Raw genomic sequence first — 22,918 nt, forward strand, 5'->3', positions numbered from 1 at the left:
GAAAAAACACAAAGAACACACACAAACTCTCGACTAACAATCTGTGCATATAAGATAATTATACAGATGTTTGCGTATTAGTTATACAGACAAATGTTTGCTTGTGATATTAATTCAGGACATTTCTTACCTCTTGCTCTGTGAAAAGGATGTCTGTGTACCGTAACTGCAAGAAAAGATCAATACTTTAACATGCACAATAACCTTGCATGGCAGATGTGCCGATCAAAAGTGAAACCAAATGAGCTCCATGAGCAAGGCATTTCATTTTATTCACAACTGAATTTATATGCAAGCTATTGAAGTGTTTTTAGAATTACATTGATATACTTACATCAGCGTCGTCTCTCTTGCGGATTTCAGGATGAGTCTGTTCAATAAGGCAGTCCACAAAGCAAGTCTGTAGGGCAGAAACAAACAAATCTGAGTTTTTGTCCCCAAAACCAGAGAAATCAAACTGAGGTGCACTCAGCAATTTCATATGTTGTGCTGGCCGGTCATCTAGACTCATACTGAAACCTTCTCACTGTAGAAAGTAATCAGCCATTATAACAGTGATGTGAAAAAGTATTTGCCCCTTTCCTGATTTCTTTTCGTGTGTTTGTGTATTTTTCATATAAATTATTTTAGATCTTCAAACGAGACAACATAAAACAAAAGCAACCTGAGTAAACACAAAATACAGATTTTTTATTGACACAAAGTTATCCAACACCTATACCACCCATGTGAAAAACTAACTGCCCCCTTAAACTTAATAGCTTGTTCTGCCAACTTTAGCAGCAACAACAGCAACCAAACGCATCCAATAACTGGAGATCAGTCTTCCACAACGCTGTGGTGGGATTCTAGCCCACTCTGCTTTGCAGAACTGCTTTAGTCCAGCCACTTTGGAGGGTTTTTGAGCATGAACTGCTCAATAACGGTCCTGCCACAGCATCTCATTCGGGTTCAAGTCAAAACTTTGACTAGGCCACTCCAAAACTATAATTTTGCTTCTTTTGAGCCATTCTGAGGTGGATTTACTTTATGCTTTGGATCACTGTCTTGCTGCATAATCCAGTTGCGCTTGAGCTTCAACTCATGGACCGATGACCGGATGTTCTCTTTTAGGATTTTCTTGTAGAAAGCAGAATTCATGTTTCCCTCAGTTATTGCAAGTCGCCCCGGCCCTGAAGCAGCAAAGCATCCCCACACCATCACACTACCACCACTATGCTTGACCGTAGGTATGATGTTCTTTTTGTGGAATTCTGTGTTTGATTTACACCAGATGTAATGGGACTCCTGTCTTCCAAACAGTTCCACTTCCGACTCATCAGTCCACAGAACATTCTCCCAAAATGTTTGAGAATCATCAAGGTGTGTTTTGGCAAAATTGAATGAGTCTTAATGTTCTTCTGGGTTAGCAGTGGTTTTCGCCTCGCCACTCTTCCATGGATGGCATTTTTGGCTAGTGTCTTTCTGATAGTTGAGTCATGAACAGTGACCTTTATTGACGCAAGAGAGGCCTGCAGTTCCTTGTATGTTGTCCTTGGCTTTTTTGTGACTTCCTGGAAGAGTCGTCATTGAGCTCTTGGAGGAATTTTGGAAGGTAGGCCACTTCTGGCAAGGTTCACTACTGTGCCAAATGTTGTCCATTTGGAGATGATGGCTCTCACTGTGGTTGTTTGGAGTCCCAGAGCCTTTGAAATAGATTTGTAACCCTTCCCAGACTGATGTATTTCAGTCACCTTTTTCCTCATCATTTCTGGAATTTCTTTCGACTTTGGCATAGTGTGCAACTGGGTGAGACATTTTAGCCAACTTCATATTGCTGAAAAAGTTATATTTAGGTGTTGATTTGATTGAACAGGGCTGGCAGTAATCAGGCCTAGGTGTATCTAGTCCAGCTGAACCCCATTATGAATGCAGTTTCATAGATTTGGGGATTTCGTAACTGGGGGGCAAATACTTTTTCAAACATGCCAAGTTGGTATTGGAAATTTGTTTTTTGTTTTTTTTGCTTCGATAAATAACATTACCATATAAAAACAGTATTTGTGTTTACTCTCATACTCAAATTTTTTACATTTTTGAAACAATTTAGAATGAGATATACACAAAAACAGAAGAAATCAGAACAAAAGCAAATACTTTTTCACAGCACTGTAAATTATAATTTTATATTCCAAATAACTGGGGTTTAACCAACATAAAAGGGCATGTAATCGCAACTTGCTGGCCACCATGAGGCAATCCGCTCCATGTAAAATAAACAGCTTTTATTAGGCTACTAAAATGACTTCATCTTACATCTCATGTGAGTGTACATTATTTTAAATATATCTTAAAAATGACTGTGCAAAAAAAATAAGGGCAAAGCTACTGAGTGCACATTTAACACTGAAAAAACACGTTTTGCATTCATTTACAAGACATAACTGAAAGATCTAGTAAGCATGAGGTGTCTGTCTCTTACCTTGCCATGATGCAAGTGTCCACATAAAGTGACATTTCTGATCAGCTCTGGGCTGTCCATCAAATCAGCTAGAAACCTGCAGAGGGAGACAGGAGTGTAAGATTAAGAACAGATCAAACAGACAGGGAGAAAGTGAGAGGGAAAAGCCAAAATAGTTAACTCACTCCATGTCATAGACTGTGGTTGGAAGCTCCTGCTCCATCAGAGTAAACTGCTTTGTCTTTACAGGTTTTATGATGGGCACTGAGAGTGAAAACAATAAGAATTTGAGCACATAGGGAGTGCAAACTAGTATTTCACCAGCATGAGGAGATATGTGATACCTGTAAGTGGCTGTGTGTCTTCCTCTTGGACAATGGTCTCCACTTCAGGACCATAAACCTCTTCTGCTGTGGGATAATACTTTTTATCCTCATGCAGAACCACCTCCATACCACCAACGTCCTCATCGCCATCAACCTGGTCTTCATCATCGTCTTCCTCATCTGCCTACAGCAGGGAAACAGAAAACTGCACTCATATCCTACTGCACACAATGTTGCTAATATCTCTAACAATCATGTACATGCACATAAAATCAACCTTTTGATTTTGAATTTCTTTTTTTCTGCAAACACAAATGAGAATTTTCTTGAAAAATCTCTCAAGACAATCCTTAATGGAGTCCAAAACTTTGAAGCTCCAGAAAGCACATAAAGGAAGCAGAAAAGTAATCCAAATGGCTCCAGAGTTTTAATCCATGTATTCTAAAGCAATCCAATCGATTTTGGGTGAGAACAGTCCAAAATATAATATAATATACAAATACAAAATATAATAATTTTTCACTGTACATCTTGCCATTGCAGTCTGTATGCACGATCATGATTTCAAGCTTGAGTACACTTTCTAGTGCTTGACACACGCACAGAGCACTAGATGGTGCTAGAAAGTGTAATCGAGCTTCAAATCATGATTGCCAAGGAGACCACTGATGTCAAGATTTATAGTAAAAAAAACAAAGGAGTTATATTTTGGTCTGTTCTACCCAAAACTGACTGAATCGCTTCAGAAGACATGGATTAAACCACTGGTGTCATATGGATTACTTTTATGCTGCCTTTATGTGCTTTTTGGAGCTTCAAAGTTTTTGCCACCATTCACTTGCATTGTATGGACCTACAGAGCTGAGATATTCTTCTAAAAATCTTTGTGTTCAGCAGAAGAAATAAATTCATTCACATCTGGGATAGCATGAGGATGAGTAAACGATGAGAAATTTTTCATCTTTGGGTGAACGATTCCTTTAATATATAAATAAATTGATAAAGATCAGAAGGTAATGCGTTTGCAGACGCACCTCATCAGCGTCTCGGTCCTCTGCCTCTAATTCATCATCTTCATCAGAGTCCAGTTCCGGTCCGATGTAGTTCCCGAACTCATCATAAAGATCCGTCTCCATGTTGATGAGCTCTGATGAGACAAAACAACTTATAGTTATTGTGCCTACAATTTTTATTTACAAATGTATACAAGGACGTCATGGAACAGGCGTTTTTGTATTTTTAAAAATTAATGTCACACACATGACAGTACCAGTGATGGCAAACCAGTGACAAAGAAATGCTGACCAGTCACGTAACCTAAACTTTACACTGTTTCCCTCATACAATTGTACACATTTAAAGCAACATTTCATCAAAAAAGAAAATTCTGTCATCATTCACTTACCGTCATGTTGTCCGAACCCCCGTATGACTTACTTGCTACCGTGGAACAGAAATTTGGCACTGCTTTTATCCCAACAATTAAAGTGCATTGTTACGAAGGCTGACAATCCCTAACATTCTGCCTAACATCTCATTTTGTGTTCCACAGACGAAAGAAATTCATACAGGTTTGAAGCAACATGAGAGTGAGGAAAAGTTAAAATGTCTTTAACTTAATATCTTGATGTTTATAAAAAGTTCATGGAAAGGGTACGCGTCAACTCCCCCACACATACAGTTGAAGTCAGAAGTTTACATACACCTTAGCCAAATACATTTAAGCTCAGTTTTTCACAATTCCTGAAATTTTATCGTAGAAAACATTCCCTGTCTTAGGTCAGTTAGGATCACTACTTTAAGAATGTGAAATTTCAGAATAATAGTAGAGAGAATTATTTATTTTAGCTTTTATTTCTTTCATCACATTCTCAGTGGGTCAGAAGTTTACATACACTTTGTTAATATTTGGTAGCATTGCCTTTACATTGTTTAACTTGGGTCAGATGTTTTGGGTAGCCTTCCACAAGCTTCTGCTGGAATTTTTGTCCATTCCTCCAGACAGAACTGGTGTAACTGAGTCAGGTTTGGAGGCCTCCTTGCTCGCACATGCTTTTTCAGTTCTGCCCACAAATTTTCTATCGGATTGAGGTCAGGGCTTTGTGATGGCCACTCCAATACCTTGCCATTTTGCCACAACTTTGGGGGTATGCTTGGGGTCATTGTCCATTTGGAAGACCCACTGCAAGCCTCACCCTTTTTTCTCCAAACATTATGATGGTCGTTATGACCAAACAGTTAAATTTTTGTTTCATTAGACCAGAGGACATTTCTCCAAAAAGTAAGATCTTTGTCCCCATGTGCACCTGAAAACTGTAGTCTGGCTTTTTTATGGTGGTTTTGGAGCATTGGCTTCTTCCTTGCTGAGCAGCCTTTCAGGTTATGTTGATATAGGACTCGTTTTACTGTGGATATAGATACTTGTTTATCATTTTCTGGAATTTTCCCACTGATTAAATAACCCACTGTAATTGTGATATAGCAACCCTCTACAATCATGTTGGAGAAAGAATCGTCATTGGCTAGTAAATTTTGTTTTTACTCGCCAGACTTTTGACAACATGTAAGCATAATGTAACTAAGAAATATATTAAGCAAACTGAGAGAGGGGGCCTCTTCATATATATTCATGCAATATAGTAAATTGTAATTTTTTTTATATTTCGCTTTATGATTTTAATCACATTTTAGTTTTTTAAAAATTTAAAAATGTCACATTCTATCAATTTATATGATGTCATGAAATTGCATTTCTAATAATTCTACAAGCTGTTGTCACTGTTGGAAATTTCGTACACATTTTTAACAAAACAATTCACAAGGTAGGAACCTAATAATGAAAATTAGGGGTCACGATTGTGAAATTTGGCTAACAATTAATTGTCAAACAAATAATTATGATTATGACGATTAATTGCCTGTTTTAGGGCTATGATGATTAATTGTCTGTTTTAGGTGTTTCACGAATATGACGATTAATTACCATACAAACTCATTATGTGTGCTACATGCACACAACAAAGTCATTTATACAAATTTATCTTGCATCATATAATAAAATAAGGGTATATGATTTCCTTTTCAGGCTTCAAAAACATATGAATGACAGTCAAATATAAAAGTATAAAATGTAAAATAATATTTTAATTATCAAAATATGTCTAAATAACTAAAATATAGCTCTCTTATTTGTCCGATTTACTTTTGATTCATTGGACTTTTTCAATGTTTTGTTTTCTTTTGCTTGTTTTGTAACCCAGCCAACCTGTATAGCTATTATATTATGCAATAATAAAATATTTCTGCCTTAAATTCTTCACTTCCACACATTATTTTAAGGCTCTCTGATTAACTCACAAGCCCTTATTTCTCGATAAGTCGACGAAGACTTTGAGATTCTGTTTTTTTGCATTTTATCATCTCCACAGAAATAGAGCAGGGCATCTCCTCTTTCTCATTGCGTGTCATTAACACTGCGTGAATACTTTTGACATTACATGGACGTTAAGTGAAACTGGAGCGCTTTGGGTTCACAAAATTAATACGTTTATACCTTGTTTATATTTTCGCGGGAGTTTGGCGCGAGCCAAAATCACATCATAGCGTTTGAGAAGTGGTTCAGCTTCACACGCTCTCAAGAGAGCTACTCGTGACGTCCGCGGTGCGGTTCCCTGAGATACTCGGAGTTCAACTGAATGAGACACAAGAGCTTTTTCCTGCGCGCTCACGAGACAGCATGCAGGGAAAGACGAGGCTGAATCCAGCTTCTTAATCAACTGCTTTTTATTCAGTAAAAGGGCCTCGGTATTTCGACACTACAAAACTCTATCACTGGCGAGACTGTGAAATGTTAATATTTACTTGCCAGTGGCTAATAACAGACGTTTTTTGGTCGCATAGTGCGAAATTTACTCGCAACGTAGAGGGCTGTATAGTAAATTAAAAGTGAAAATCTGTCTGTAAACAATTGTTGGAAAAATTACTCCTGTCATGCACAAAGCAGATGTCCTAAACGACTTGCCAAAACTAGAGTTTACTAATATTAAATATGTGGAGTGGTTAAAAAATTAGTTTTAATCACTTCAACATAAGTGTATGTAAACTTCTGACATCAACTGTATATCTAAAAACAAGTTAATAAATCGGCAGAATCTCTTCAAGTGGCGAACGGATCAGTGTTTTTGGTTGACGCGAGTGTCTAATATCGAAACGCGACGCGTAGCTTAAATGATGCAGTTTCCTATATTTTGAGTCGGTAGAAGCAAAGAAAACAGAGCGGCTCTATCATATGCAGAATATACTTGTGTAAAAAAAAAAAAAAAAAATCAGTAAAAATATGCATAAACTTTCCAATTTACTGCCATTGAAAGTAAATCGATTAGGTTTTAAAAGTTTGAAACAGATGAAGCGGTTACCGCATCTGAACGTGCAACATACATACAACAATGGGCGAAACCAAACGAAAGTTATCATCCCTATGCCCTACTCACTACAAAGGACAAATTTCTTAATGTGGGCTCTCTAAAGAGAGCATGGCATTTCAGTTTAAAAGCACCCTTCACTAAATGTCTTGTAAAAGGGCCCATTGTGGAAAAAAATAATCTTTCTTACTTTTGTTTGGAACGACTCTTCGAGTGGCGTCCCCTTCCCGAAGTGCACTTCAAGGGCGCAAAAATGCCGTTTGGAAAACACCCAATGTGTGAATGAATGACTCAGTTAAACATGAATTCAGTTCTGTATTTTCCAATCGCTTGTAAATACAGCGTGTATAACAAGGCAATACCTGTATGCAAACAGCAGTATTTAATCTAGAATGTTTTGTTGTAATTCCTCGTACTGTTTCCAAACCATGTACCGCGAGGTCCTCACACGCCAACGTATGTCGCACGTTGTTGACGACATCATTGTCTCTCTACGCATTGCCTGGTTGAAAATACAGGCATCGAAAAGCTCCTCAACGTTGAAACAGGCACTGGGTTAATGCATATCTTATTATTATTATTATTATTATTATTATTATTATTATTATTATTATTATTATTATTATTATTATTATTATTATTATTATTATTATTATTATTATTATTGTAAGTATAGTGAGAAATATATTGAAATCCATTTAACTCCTAAAATCCAAGTATCAGACATTTTTATTCTTGATAAATTATTATATGCCTATCATCACCTTTGGGTAACTGGTAGTAATGCACTTGGCCACTTTTTTTTTTTTTTTTTACATTAATATGACAGCCAAAATTGGTCCAATTTACTTGAATTCACCTCACAAATAAGATCAATACTCAGGAGTATCCAAACAGATGAAATACATTTGACTGAAGGTGGTGCCACCACACTAGTCTGAGCAAATCTGAACAGAATTTCTCCTCTTTGGGTTTCACTCATTGAGTATCTCTATTATTTTCAGTCCCTCATAGTTTCCAATGTCCAAGTGTGACTCAGGCTCCATTTATTGATACAGGGCTCTCATATGACATTTGAAAACTGGCAGGACCTTAGAGGTTCACACATTCCCTCTGTTACTTTCACTCAACTGCAAAAAACAGACCTCTTCAAATAGCTAGTGATAAAAAGAAGTGAAATGTAGAAGAATGCTGCGGCCATACTTGTAACACGTAATATTGGAAGGTCAAAAGACTACAGGTTAATATGATCAGCCAAATTGGCAAGGTAATGGTGATGAAATGCGCATGCACAATTTGTGTGTTCACACACTCACACATATGTACTTAAAAGCTTGCATCATGCACACAAATGACTTTGGGAATGGTTGCCTCAAAAGCCCTTTGAAGAGTGTTTATAGTGAGGACATTTTATTTATCAGTCCAAAACAAAGATCAACAGCCTCTAAAGTCATACCTCGCAAAAGACCTTACAAAAGAAATATGAAAGAGTTTATCTATGTGTGTAAGAAACAGCCAAGGACATCTTCATGCACTCAAAGATGCTGTGAGATGTACAATAACAGAGAATAGCTTTATATTTATCAAATTCTGTTTAATCAATAAAAAGATGAGAGAAGGCACACTAACAAAAAAGAGAGAAAGAAGGCTGAGAGAGGAAAAGAAAGAGATGCTTCTAGTAGTTGTTGGTCTCAGTGAAGTCTCAGCGAGCGATGCCCCTTACTGTCCATGTTTTTCCCATGTTTGGTGAGAAAAGCGAACATTGCATGACAACATTACAGTAAATCACTAATAAGAGAATGAGTGGTTCTTCCTGCATTGCAAAACATCAATTTCTTGATCAGTATCTTTGCCTTGTTTTCCAATTCAAATATCACCCCACTGGAAAATAGCTTTCCCCCCTGTTTTAAGCATAAATCTGAAAAAAAAAAAAAAAAAAAAAAATAATGTAACAAAACAAAAGCAAAAATTTGCCAAAGGGGCAAGAAAAATAAACTTAATTTAAGATATATTCTATGAAAACAAGCCCTTTTATCTTATGCAATTTTGCTTCTCACTAAATATCTTTTTTAAGGATGTTTCGGTATATTTACCTGAAAACGAGAAAAATATGCATTTTAAGCACTTGCACAAGTCCATCAACATTCCAATATTCACACAAAAACAGTTGAGTGTATCCTAATGAAGCTATTGTTATGTGATGACGTCATCCACGTAATGTAATACCGTGTGTACGTGTTTGCATGTGAACCCACATATTATCACAAATAGACCCCTGGATGAAGCAAAATCATTCTACACATAGTAATGGGTGGAATAACAGATGCCATTGTCCACCATCCTGTGTGTTTGTGCAAGTCTCTAAATGAGAAAGCACTGGAACATTATTAAGAAAGATAGCAGCACTATCGTAAGTTGAACTGACTTAATCATGTGCAGGATATGAAGTGGTGATATCAACAATTCAATTTTCTCTAGTTAAAATGCTAACTCTTGATAGCAGGAATGGAATTACTACTACATTTACATTTCATGCATTTGGCAGATGATTTTATCCAAGGTGACTCTTGAAAGTAAATAGATAGATAGATACACTACCAGTCAAAAGTTTTGAAACACTTGACTGAAATGTTTCTCATGATCTTGAAAATCTTTTGGTCTGAAGGCGTATGCTTAAATATTTGAAGTTAGGTTTGTAGACAAAAATATAATTGTGCCACCATATTAATTTATTTCATTACAAAACTAAAATGTAATTTAAAAAAAATTTTTTTTGAAATTGATGACTTGGACCAAATAATAAAGAAAAGCAGCCAATAAGTGCCCAACATAGATGGGAACTCCTTCAATACTGTTTAAAAAGCGTCCCAGAGTGATACCTCAAGAAGTTGGTTGAGAAAATGTCAAGAGTACATGTCTGCAAATTCTAGGCAAAGGGTGACTACTTTGAAGATGCTAAAATATAACACAGTTTTGATTTATTTTGGATTTTGTTTAGTCACAACATAATTCCCATTGTTCCATTTATGTTATACCATAGTTTTAATGGCTTTACTATTATTCTAAAATGTGAAAAAAAAAAAATGAATTATAATAAAGAATAAGTGTTTCAAAACTTTTGACCGGTAGTGTAGATAGATAGATATATAGATAGATAGATGCAGTTTACACAATATACACCATACTTCACAATAAAGAGACAAAAATTAAGAGAATAAACAGTACATAAAAGAGTACACATTAAACAATATTTTTATACACAATATGCACCTAAGTACCTATTGCACATACATTGTATTGCACAATATATATTGTTATGTTCTCTCATTCTCTTTTTTATTCTCTTTTTGCATGTATACATGACGTGTATTCATATAAATAAGTGTGTGCATGTGTGTGTGTGTGTGTGTGTGTGTGTGTGTGTATTCTCTGAGGTACTGCTCTACTAACTCTCTCATTACTCATTTTGATCAGCACACCTGTGCAGAAGCGAAAACAAGCGACACACTTTTCCAGTGTACATCCCTCTCTCTCCTGTTCTTTATCCATTACTAACGTCTGTTCCAAAACAGCTGCATGTTCATTATCTGTTGCTTCTGTCTGTACAGTTTTGTGCAGTCTCATCCTCCCCTCATCCGTTCATATTTATGTTTATATTGTCTCATTGTCAAAACCTATGGGATCAGTACATCTTCTATAACACGATTATTTTCTGCTCTGTTATTGATGTCTATCCTCTGTACTTTATCCACCTTAACTCTGTTACATTCAGGGTTGGGGAGTAACGGAATACAAGTAACGGGATTACGTATTTAAAATACAAAATACAAGTAACTGTATTCCACTACAGTTACAATTTAAATCATTTGTAATTAGAATACAGTTACATTCAAAAAGTATTTTGATTACTGAAGAGATTACTTTGCATTTTATTGTCATTTGTTTCATTTAATATTTAGTCCTTTCAGATGGAAAACATTTATACATATAAATGATGCGATCCAAAGTGCATTTGAACAGCGGTGAAACACTTTCTTATGATGTGTTACATTCATACGAGCAGACAGAGAAATTTGAAGTAAGTTTGGAGCAGAAGAAATAGAAATAAACCTTGTGTAAATTGTCCGTTTTATGCAAAGCTAAAATGCTATTTCTAGCCATTTTACATGCACATGTTACCAGGCACGATCATATTTTTTATAAATAAATTCATGTTGGATCATAATTTCTTTTTTCTAGTAAGACCTTTGATATTAGGGCAAAAATCATATTCTTGTTAATAATTTTTGTATTGTTTTCCTGTAAAAATATCAAAACATCCATAAAACAAGATGAATTAGTTTTATCTTGTTTTAGAAACAACACTGCATAAGATATTCAGGTTTTTCAGAGAATGTATTTTTAACATGTGTATTTTGTCTTACTGTACTGGCAGAGTTTTTATAGTCAAAACAAGTGAAAAAATCTACCAGTGCTGAAGTAATCCAAAATATTTAGAATATGTTACTGACCTTCTAATCTAAGTATTCTAATGGAATATGTTACAAATTAAATTTTACAGCATGTATTCTGTAATCTGTAGTGGAATACATTTAAAAAGTAACCCTCCCAACCCTGGTTACATTACTGGACACACACACACACACCTGATAATCAGCAGTCAGTCCTCTTGTGCTGCACTTGATGAGACCCTTGATTGTTGGTAGCAGAAGAGCTTGTCAACCTAATTTACATAATGAAAACACAACACGAGGCTCAATTAATGCTCGTTATTTAATTCCTTTGTGAAACTGATGGGTTACTTAAATTAGTCATCCAAGCAGGTCAATATATTTATTATAACTTATAACTTAATAAAAAAGAGGCCTGTGTAATAAGCATCAGCAATCTAAGCAATTAAAAAGATACAGTATATTACTGTTTACAGATTAAAATGAGTTATATATGTTTAATTTTATATATTTTGATGCAAAGGATTTTAAAGCATTTCTTCACAAGTTTTAGCGTTTACATTGTACTTGGTTTTTGCTTGACATTATTGGAATCGAGCAGTTCAGAAGCTTAAAGGAATAGTTCACCAAAAAATGAAAATTCGGTCATAACCAGAACAGCCAGGCATAGGATCAGTTTTTTCCCTCAGGCCAGCCACCTCATGAACAGTTAAAACTGCCCCTCTTTTTGTCAACACAGCCATGTGCAATATTCAGTCCATCCATTCCTACTTAAAGTATATCTATATTTCATTTATATTTTTTAACAAATCCTTTAAGGGGTCACGTGACAACATGCAAGGAGCAGACGTGTGAGCGACGAGCTCTGCGCACTTTGCTGAATTTTCGATTATTTTCATGTTATAATCTGGTGAATTTTGATACACCCAGTTACACATTTGCCCTTTGTTGCAAAACATGGCAAAGAAGTCAAAATCCTCGGGCTCTGGAGACATTAAGAGACACTTACGTGTTCAGAATGAAAGCCCCGACAGGCCTACAGACCGGGGACTCGATGTGGATGGCGCGGCGGGAGAAGGAATCCAGCTTCAGTTGTCCAACATGTCGGTGATGTTGACGAAGATTCTTGCTGACTTGGAGGATCTCGCTGTAATACGTCGATCGATTACAGCGATGGAAATAAAATTTTCTGAGTTAGCTACAAGAGTGACTGATGTTGAAAAACGAATCGATTTTCTGGAATCATTGGAGAGGGAATTAACCACTAATCCGCCCGCGACCAAAGTTGATTTGGAACATCTCCTTGAAAAGCTCGAAGATCTTGAGAATAGAAGCCGCAGGAATAACGTTCGAATTGTTGGAATTATTTCTGTTTGTTTTGTTCGTGGGGATGTTCGGGGGTTGATTGTTTCACTAATGGGGAATGTGGTCTGTATAATTGTGTTTTTGACACACTGTTTTTTTATTTTTTATTATATCAATATGTCTGTTGTTAATATGAGCGGATTGTCTCTCTCCACATGGAATGTAAATGGGTTGGGGCACCCCATAAAAAGAAGGAAGGTTATTTCTTTTCTTAAATGTAAGAAATATGATATAGTGTTTCTTCAAGAAACACATCTCTCCCTGCAGGAAGCTGAAAAATTTGGGAAGATATGGGGTGGTCATGTTTTTTTTAGTGCTGGCTCAAGTAAGAGCAAGGGAGTCATTATATTGGTAAATAAACATCTACAATTCAAATGTCTCAAACAGACTAAAGATAAATTAGGAAGAGTCATTATTGTTTTAGTTGAAATTCAAGGGCAAAGGTTGATTTTGGCTAATATTTACGCACCTAACGCTGATGATCAGGGCTTTTTTATAGATCTTGAAGGGGTGTTGCAAGCAGCTGGCACCCCTCATGATATAATATTAGGAGACTTTAATCTCTTGATGGACTCAGTCCTTGATCATAGTGAAGCAAAAGTCTGTAAACCCCCTAGAGCAAGACTGACACTTCACAGGATGTGTAAAAGTCTTGGTGTAACAGATATTTGGAGACTTCTGAACCCATCTGGTAGGGACTATACATTTTTTTCATTAGTCCATAAGATTTATTCTAGAATAGATTTTTTTTTATATCCAAATCCCTCATTTCATCTGTTGTTGGTTGCTTAATTGGAAATATCTTAGTCTCAGATCATGCCCTGCTGAGTTTAAAGGTGTTGCCATATACAGAGAAAAAGAAATCATATAGTTGGTGCCTTAATGTGTCCCTTTTGCAAAATCCTGATTTCCAACAAATGTTAAAGACTGAAATCAGTGTTTATATGGAGACCAACTGGTCCTCAGTATCCTCTGTGAGCGTGGCTTGGGAGGCACTTAAGGCTGTTCTTAGGGGTCGGATCATACAGTATGCCTCATTCATTAAAAAATCCAAAGCACAAGAACTTGTGGAGTTGGAAGGAAATATTAAAAGTGCCGAGGCAGAGCTGAAGCGCCGAATGTTGTCTGAAGGCCTCAGAGATTTGACCTGATTTAAATATAGATATAATACTATTTTGTCACGGAAAGTGGAGTTTTGGTTGTTCAGGGCAAGACAGTCATACTTTGAGTCGGGTGACAAAGCATGAAAACATTTGGCTAGATATATAAAGCAGAGAGAGTCTTTTTCTATCATTCCCTCAATGAAATCTGCTTGTGGTGAAATATTTACCTCAGCCATTGATATTAATAATGCCTTTAAAGTGTTCTATCTTGATCTCTATGGTTCCACGTCTTCATCCACAGATGAAGATATTAGGAACTTTGTGGAACCATTAGATCTCCCTAAACTGACGACTATGCAAAAAAATTATCTTGATTCTGAGATAACCTTGGAGGAGCTTGATGAGGTAAATAAAGCCTTGCCTACTGGCAAGGCACCGGGGCCTGATGGCTTTTCCTCTGAGTTTTTCAAATCTTTTGCTACAGAACTGGCTCCACTTTTGTTAGAAGTTTATACGGAATCATTAAAGAACAGAAAGCTTCCGCCAGCCATGACACAAGCCCGGTTCAGTCTGATCCTTAAAAAGGACAAAGATCCAAGTAAAAGTTACCGCCCAATTTCCCTGATCCAGTTAGATGTAAAAATTTTGTCCAAAATTCTGGCTAATCGATTAAGTAAAGTTATGACATCACTTATACGTATAGATCAGGTGGTGTTTATTCGAGGCCGTAGCTCTTCTGATAACATCAGGCGGCTCATCAATATTATGTGGTCAGTAGCGAATGATCAATCTCCTGTTGCTGCCATCTCTCTTGATGGCGAAAAGGCATTTGATATGGTAGAATGGGATTATCTTTTTAAGATTTTGGAAAGGTATGGGTTCAGGAGTACATTTATTCGTTGGATTAAGTTACTTTATAGACTCCCTGTAGCAGTGGTACAAACAAATGGGTTAATTTCAGATTATTTTACTCTGGATAGGGGCACTCGACAGGGTTGCCCTCTTTCCCCATTATTGTTCTGTCTTGCCCTGGAACCATTAGCAGCCGCGATAAGAAAGGAGGATGATTTTCCAGGGGTGACGGCGGGAGGTGTGGCACATAAACTTCTGCTTTACGCAGATTATATTTTGTTATTCGTCTCCGACCCCACTAGATCTATGCCTTGCCTCCACAGAATTATTAACTCCTTTTCCAAATTCTCAGGATACAAAGTCAATTGGTCTAAATCCGAAGCTTTGGCTTTGACAACGTACTGTCCAGTAACGGCCTTCCAGCCGGGTGCCTTCCAGTGGTCCAAACAGGGAATTAAGTATTTGGGAATTTTATTCCCAGCAAATTTGTCTGATTTAGTCAGAGTTAATTTTGATCCCTTAATAAAAAGGTTTTCGAATGGTGTGGACAGGTGGGCTTCATTACACTTATCGATGATTGGGAAGGTTAATGTTATTAAAATGAATTGTATTCCAAAAATTAACTACCTGCTACAATCTCTCCCTGTAGATGTCCCCCTCTCTTATTTCAAGCAATCTGATAGCATCGCGTCAGAAGTCCTTCCTTTGGTATGGTAAACGTCCCAGGTTAAATTTCAGTAAGTTACATAGGCCGATTGACAAAGGTGGATTAGGCCTACCCAAGATTTTATTTTATTATTATGCATACAGTCTTAGACATTTTGTTCATTGGTCGCTTCCACCTGAGAGAGCACCTCCCTGGTTTTGTATTGAAAAGGAAGTTCTTGCCCCTATCTCGCCACTGCAAAGCCTTTCGATTAAACTAGCTGGAGAGGTCGCACCCCGTTATTTTGCATTTGCAATCGATATGGACAAAAGTGTCCAGAGTGTTTAATTCTGATATTTATTTAAACGTAGCCTCGAGCATATGGCTGGACCCTAAACTATGTATTAATAAGTCCCCTTTCTGTTGGTCAGGTTGGATTGTGAGGGGGGTTAATACACTTGGTGACCTGTATGAGGATGGAGTATTGAGATCTTATGAAAATTTGATTCAACATTTTGGGATTCCCAGATCTCAATTTTATAAGTATTTACAGCTGCGCCACCTGATCTGCTCTGTTTTTGGGAGTAGCATACACCCCCCTAGAGTGGCAGATACTCTGGAATTGGTGATTGCTGCTTTTGGAAAAGGTCATGAGGCATCAGTGTATTACTTCCTGGTAATTCAGAGTCTGGGGGACGGAGCTTTAAATTCTCTCAAAAGATTATGGGAGGAAGATTTAAATTTGTTATTGGAGGAGGGAGTGTGGGCAAGGATTCTAAACAACATAAAGTCTGCATCCAGAGATGCAAGGGTTTGCCTCATGCAATTTAAGATTTTACATAGATTTTATTGGACCCCCTCTAGATTGTACAGGATTGGTCTTAAAGACTCACCCACCTGCTGGCGATGCCAGTCAGAAGACGGGGACATAACCCATGTTTTGTGTGTGACGTACTGGACACTCAGTTTTCATTTTGCCCCAGACTTTGTATTTTGGGTGATGGAGGGGTCCTGAATATAGGAGATAAATATATGAAAAGCTGGGTACTAACCAGCGTGATGATTGGCAGACAGCTAATCCTTAGGGGTTGGAAGTCAACTGATGCACCCTCATTTCGTGAGTGGTGCACTGAGTTGGGTGAAGTGGCAGCTTTCGAGGAGGTGACTTCCAGACGGCAGGGGAACCTGTCGAGTTATTGCAGAAAATGGAGCAGTTATTTGTCTCATTTGGAGAGGTCCTAATGTGGGGCAGTGGAGGGAGACCACTTTTTTTTCTTCTTTCACTATATGTTGAACTTTGTCTTTATTTTTTATGTACTATTTGTGTGTCTGTTTATATGTGGGTATTTATTTGTGCGGGCGGGGGGTTGGTGGGTGGGTGGGGGTTATAAAGGGTTTAAGTTGATTCTTAATGTATCATTTTGTGGTTAAATTTATTCTTGTCTGTCTTGGAATCAATAAAAAATGTTAATAACAAAAAAAAAAAAAAAAAAAAAATCCTTTAAAATTTTAACTGCACATAACTGTATATCTGTATATAAAATATTCTAACAACATTATTGCTCTATTGTATATTTCTCTTTTTATTTAACTGTTATATATTATTTTATTATTTTTATGTCACTATATGTATATATGTTTAAATGCATATGTTTGTATGTATGTATACATATGATTACATTCTCTTTGCACTGGAAGCTTCTGTCACCATGATAAATTCCTTGTGTGTGTAGGCATACATGGCAATAAAGCTAATTCTGATTCTGATTTACTCACCCTCATGTTGTTTCAAACCCGTATGACTTTCTTCATTCTTTAAAGAATAGATGCTAGGCAAAATGTTAGTCTCAGTCACCATTCACTTTCATTGCATAATTTTTCCATGCAGTGAAAGTGAATGGCGACTGAGGCTGTCATTCTGCCTAACATCTTTTTTGTTCCATATTAGCAGAAAAGTCATACAGGTTTGAAACAAAATTTGAGGGATTCATTGGTGCATGTTATTCGAAAGAAATAAAATGTTTGTCTTCGTAATCTTCCATCAAAGACGAATATTTCAGCTGATGTCACCAATCCCTCTTATTGTTCTACTACTCCCTTCACTCAAAAAAAGGGATTTTTGCTGCTTGTTCAATTTACTTAATTAAAATGAACTAAAACAACACAGTTCTAGAACATTTGTCATAACTTTATTCCATTGTGTTCTATTCATTTAAATTTGTAAAATGAATGTTTACTTAATATATTTGAGTTAGCACTACATGAATATTTTTTGTGGTGTTAATGTAGCATTGAAGAAACTGGGCAGGGGATTTCCATTTTCATGCATGTTTTGCATGGGACTCGATAAGGTGAGTAAATGTTAATATTAAGTGTTATTTTATGCGTTTTTGTACAAGATGAATATAAAGGGGGATACTTGTTAGTGTTTAATGTTTTGTTATGTTGAGATTTAGAAGAGTTTCTGTTATGTTTGTTTTGTTGTTTTGGGTTACCATTACGGTGAAGAATGGAACTTGAGCTAACAATGAGGACAGGTGAATGTACCACATGAAATTAATTGCTTGTTTCGTTGAGCAAATGTGGTGCTAACCATAGCATGGCTACTAAACTAACTTTCACTCTCATTAGTTACATAAAGAAATAAAAGAGATTTATTTGAGTTATATTGACATGTCTAATTTTGTTGGGTTTACCCAATTCAACTAGGTTCTTTGGACACTAAGTGTTTGTGTTGAAATGACATAGTAATTTTAAGTTAGGAAAACTCATTTCAAACACGTGGAACCACTGTCCATGATTCAATCAAGTTCAGCCAAAGAGCTATTTTTTGAGTGTCCAGCTGCCTAGTTATGTAACATGCACTTTTAACACCCACTTTTATTGTATATTTCAGTTCTTTCAGACTAAAATCAAGTCCTGCCCTACATTTTTTGTTTTTCTTATTTTTCAGAATATCCTGTTTCACCTGGAAAACATCAGATAATGAGAGTATAATGGGTTGTGAATGCTGTTTCATGTTGATTTTACGCATTAAGAACAAAGTATGTAATGCTGCAAACACAAATTCACACAATATCTCAGAGACAGCATGGCAACCAAAACCTAAAGGGTAAAATAATGATTTAAGCTTTTGGAAAGAGGGAGACAACTTTGTTACACTTAGTGTTTTGCTTTTGCACATTTTCAGTTGTTATTTCTGCAGGTGTAATTATTTATTTCTGATTAAGCAGGATGAATGCAGCTCTGTCAGAAAGATGGAGAGAAAGATAAATGGCAAACAAGGCGAAAAGCTAGTTTACAGAAAGGTGCACAGCACATTTGAGGTCACACACTCACACACTGCTCTGCCAACTAGATCACCCTCAGCATTCATATGTGATATTTATCAATTCACAATGTATTAATGGGTCTGTGTGCTCTTAATTTGGTATAATTTCCCATGTAATGCATTCCTGTACACCATTCATCTTTCAAAAGAAATGCGTAAGGACTTTTCACACGCTGACACACACACACACACACACACACACACACACACACACACACACACACAACACACACACACATACATGCAGGGGTGTTTCGATGGATAAACACAGCAAACCAAAAAAGTTGTGTAAGAGGAGACACATAGGAGAGAGTCAGTGGCCTAAATTGCAAACATGAGTGGGTTTGTGTCTGTGTGGACTCTTATGGGAATTAGATGAAAAATTCAACATTTGTTTTCTTTTGCAATACACAAAATCATGAACGCTCACACATACACACTCATAAAAAGGCAAACAATTAATTAAAAGGATTATTTTTCTATTTATTTTTTTATCAAATAATTAAAACAAATTAATTACAGCTATGTTCACACTCATTGATTCATTTTCCCCTTCATTTCCAATCATCCTATTTTCCATTCATCTTATTTTCATGCTCCATATGGCATAAAGTTAGAAAACGGGACAAACACATGCGCGCACACACAGTCACCGTGGCGAAAGCACCGATGGTGTTTAGTTGCACAAAGTTAAAGGAGGACAACCTACTGTATCCCAGGTCAACTATTGGTCAGGAAAAGTTTTATTTTAAAATAAGCTTCATCCATATCTGAGGAGTGCCAAGATGGTGTTTTAACCTCACAGAGGAGAGAGCATTCACTTAGATCCATCATTACTTCATTGCTGAAAAAGGACACATTGACATGATTAAGTGTGTGTGTGTGTGTGTGAGTGTGAGGTCTCTACAGTAATAATTAAGCTCAAGTCCATATGGACCCTTGAATTTCCACAACAGACATCTGTTCCTCTGCCTCAGGGCCAATACACAGACATATTTCCTAATAAATATTCCAATGAATGCCAAAGTCTTACAAACTTTGTGGAAAATTAATAATTGTGTCACCCCCCTGACAGAATCCCACAGTCATAATCATGACCTCACCTGATTCACTAAAAATGTCTGTATTATTGACAATGTCCTTGTACTGAGTCTTAAGACTTACCTCAATTATTAGTTAATTATCTGAATGTACTATTCTTAAAGAAATGTTCCAGGTTCAATACAAGTTAAGCTCAATCGACAGTATTTGTGGCATTATATTGATTACCACAAAACATTATTTCATCACACCCCTTATTTTATATATATATATATACGTATATAAAGAAGAAGCAAAGATTGTGGTGACAGTAAGGCACTGATAATGGAAGTGAATGGGGTTAGTCCATAAATGTTAAAATACACATTGTTTCAAAAGTACAGCCACAAGATGTACATTTTATTGAGATAAAATCAGGGATGAACTGGTGTTCAGCATTAACCAGATTACACAGTTTATTAGTGTTGTGTAGTCATGATAAAAATAAGTTGTCATTTTGGATATAACTTTACACAGATATAAGTGCATTGTGCCGTTTAAAAAATATATATTTTTATTATTATTAACGAGGGATGAGTCAAATTAGTTTTTATATTAATCAACATTATGCCATCATCAAAAACTGTTCATTGAGCTTATCTCATTGTATTGAACCCAGAACATTCCTTTAATGAAATAATTATAAGACAAAATAAAGTAATGGTCCTCAGAGACTGAATTAGGCAGCATGAAATATGTAATATGATGTCAAAGTATCTTAGATGTTATATTTTATTGATTGAGTAAATCAAAGAAAAAAAAAAAAGAAGAAGCTGCCTGGACCTCAGAGTTTTAAAAATCTACATTTCTACGCTCTTAAATATTTTCTCGTCAAAAAACAGTAAAGAACTGGCAGTTGCCAGCATGTTACCGTAAAATTAACGGTGTCTTGCTGTTGCTGAAATTAACAGCTAGATACTGTTTTTAGAGCTACAGTATACAACAGTAATTTAGCAGCATATAGCTGTCAAATTACATACTGTCTACTGTTGTTGAAATTAACAGCTATGTTCCCAGCATGCATTGTGGCATGAAGAAATTACTTCGAATTTTTACTATTTACTGGTTTATTTTGACGTTGTTTTTGTTGTAGTCTAAGTTACTTGGAATTTAATGTTCAGCTCTTACTTATTTACGTAAAAGTATGTTTGTTAATTGTCACCACTGTTGCGTTTTGTATGCCGAGAGTTGATATCTGTATGTCTTGATAACAGCTCCAGTGATGCTGTAACTTCATCAAACTCGAGTTATGCTGTAAGTTAATCAAAAACATCAAACACTCAATTTGCCGATATAATTTTGTTGAAATATCTGTTATTGTTTTTGCTTTGATGTTTTTATGTGTAATGCATCACTATTGCCACATATAGTGCCATTTGCAAGGTAGGATAAGACATTCAGGCTGACCTTGTCTCCCAAGTTGACCTTGTCTCCCATGCAACAACTTGTGTTTTACTTAAACATAAATTCAATTCATACTTAAACATGAGTTCATTCAGTACTCTATAGTAAATCTTGACTTATAAGAAAAACCTTGACCTACACTCAAAAAGATGTTTTTATTATTATTATTGTTATTATTATTATTATTTTTAAGATTTACACATTTCAATTTCAAAACAAAATTCCATATAATTGAATTGAGTAATCTTAAAAAAACAAAACAAAAAACAATTAAGTATTAATTTAATTTTGTTAAAAATTACACAATTCATTTTGATGGAATTTGTTATGAAATTGAAATGCATGAATATTCAAAATAAGCTTAAATATTTTTTGAGTGTGTAATGACAAAACTGTGAATGGTGCTTTTGGCAATTTTTTTTTTTTTTTACATTCCATTGATAAGTCATATGGTTTACCTGGAATGTGTCTGTTGTTTACAGTAAACTTTTCAGACTATCTTTAAATGACAAGCCCTTTTAGAACTGTTCCAAACATAGCATGCAGCGCACATCATGAAACAGTATCAGGACATGCCATCACTGCAACCCAAGCTAACATCATAGTGTGTAAAAGTCACACTCTATCTATCTATCTATCTATCTATCTATCTATCTATCTATCTATCTATCTGTCTGTCTGTCTGTCTATCTGTCTATCTGTCTCTCTGTCTGTCTGACCAAAGGAGTTAGTAGCAGTATGTATCATAAACAGGTACACTTATAATGCCACAGACGCACACACAGGTAGGAGTCGGATTAATTAGGTAGTGTGACCATGCATGACTGATGAGTGTATACTGTACATGTGTTCGTGTGTGTGTATTTGTAGAGGCAAATGTCCTCGTTCTGTCACCATCTTTACTGTGTGTGCAACACAACCCAAAACCAAACAGCCAGCCTCTTTAATAGGATTATTCATCTGAGAACATGTTCTCTCCTTCTCTCTCTCTCTCTCTCTCTCTCTCTCTCTCTCGCTCTCTCTCTCTCTCTCTCTCACACACACACACACACACACACACACACACACTTTCTCTCTCAGTCCATGCAAAAACTGTGAAAAACACTTTGTACAAATTTATGTTCTAACTAAGAGATCTTCTAGAAATTGTATGAAGACTGCAAATTGTATATATTCTGTAATTTCTATTTTTGCACACTAAAGATAACTTATTTGTCTCTGTCTGTAATGTATTCATCCAAGATTAGAAACAGTAAAAATGTTGTACTTATTTTGGCTTCGAGCATGCAAACCCGGCAGCTTTCAAGAGCTCCTTGATTGAGGTACGATCAGTGAGAGTCTGGTCCCCACAAATGCCAACTTCAGAGAGAGAGAGAGAGAGAGAGAGAGAGAGGGAGAGAGGGAGGGTGTGAAAAATTGCAGCACAGATCAGATAGCAGACAAGGGTAAGTGAGGGAGAGGAAAAAAGGAGGGATAGAAAGAGAGAGCAGTGTTTTAAA

The 22,918-nt window shown here is 36.2% G+C and overlaps 1 protein-coding gene across 3 annotated transcripts in view; it reads right to left on the reverse strand.

The window, feature by feature from the left end:
* LOC127451848 (116 kDa U5 small nuclear ribonucleoprotein component-like) overlaps positions 1 to 7,634 on the reverse strand; it is a 40,657-nt gene extending 33,023 nt beyond the window's left edge. The window contains exons 1-8 of one of the 3 annotated variants that reach the window (XM_051716832.1): positions 7,550 to 7,568; positions 7,378 to 7,424; positions 3,801 to 3,913; positions 2,785 to 2,950; positions 2,626 to 2,704; positions 2,462 to 2,537; positions 335 to 400; positions 131 to 166 (exon numbers count right to left, since the gene is read on the reverse strand). In XM_051716832.1, coding sequence (XP_051572792.1) covers positions 131 to 166; positions 335 to 400; positions 2,462 to 2,537; positions 2,626 to 2,704; positions 2,785 to 2,950; positions 3,801 to 3,902 — 525 coding nt within the window. In that variant the 5' untranslated portion in view covers positions 3,903 to 3,913; positions 7,378 to 7,424; positions 7,550 to 7,568. Of the gene's footprint in view, positions 1 to 130; positions 167 to 334; positions 401 to 2,461; positions 2,538 to 2,625; positions 2,705 to 2,784; positions 2,951 to 3,800; positions 3,914 to 7,377 lie in introns of all 3 variants that reach the window. The other 2 variants (XM_051716834.1, XM_051716833.1) reach the window with 2 other exon arrangements.
* Between the last annotated feature and the right edge of the window lie 15,284 nt (positions 7,635 to 22,918).

This window comes from Myxocyprinus asiaticus, chromosome 14, assembly GCF_019703515.2.
Source record: "Myxocyprinus asiaticus isolate MX2 ecotype Aquarium Trade chromosome 14, UBuf_Myxa_2, whole genome shotgun sequence".
NCBI classification, from domain to species: domain Eukaryota; kingdom Metazoa; phylum Chordata; class Actinopteri; order Cypriniformes; family Catostomidae; genus Myxocyprinus; species Myxocyprinus asiaticus.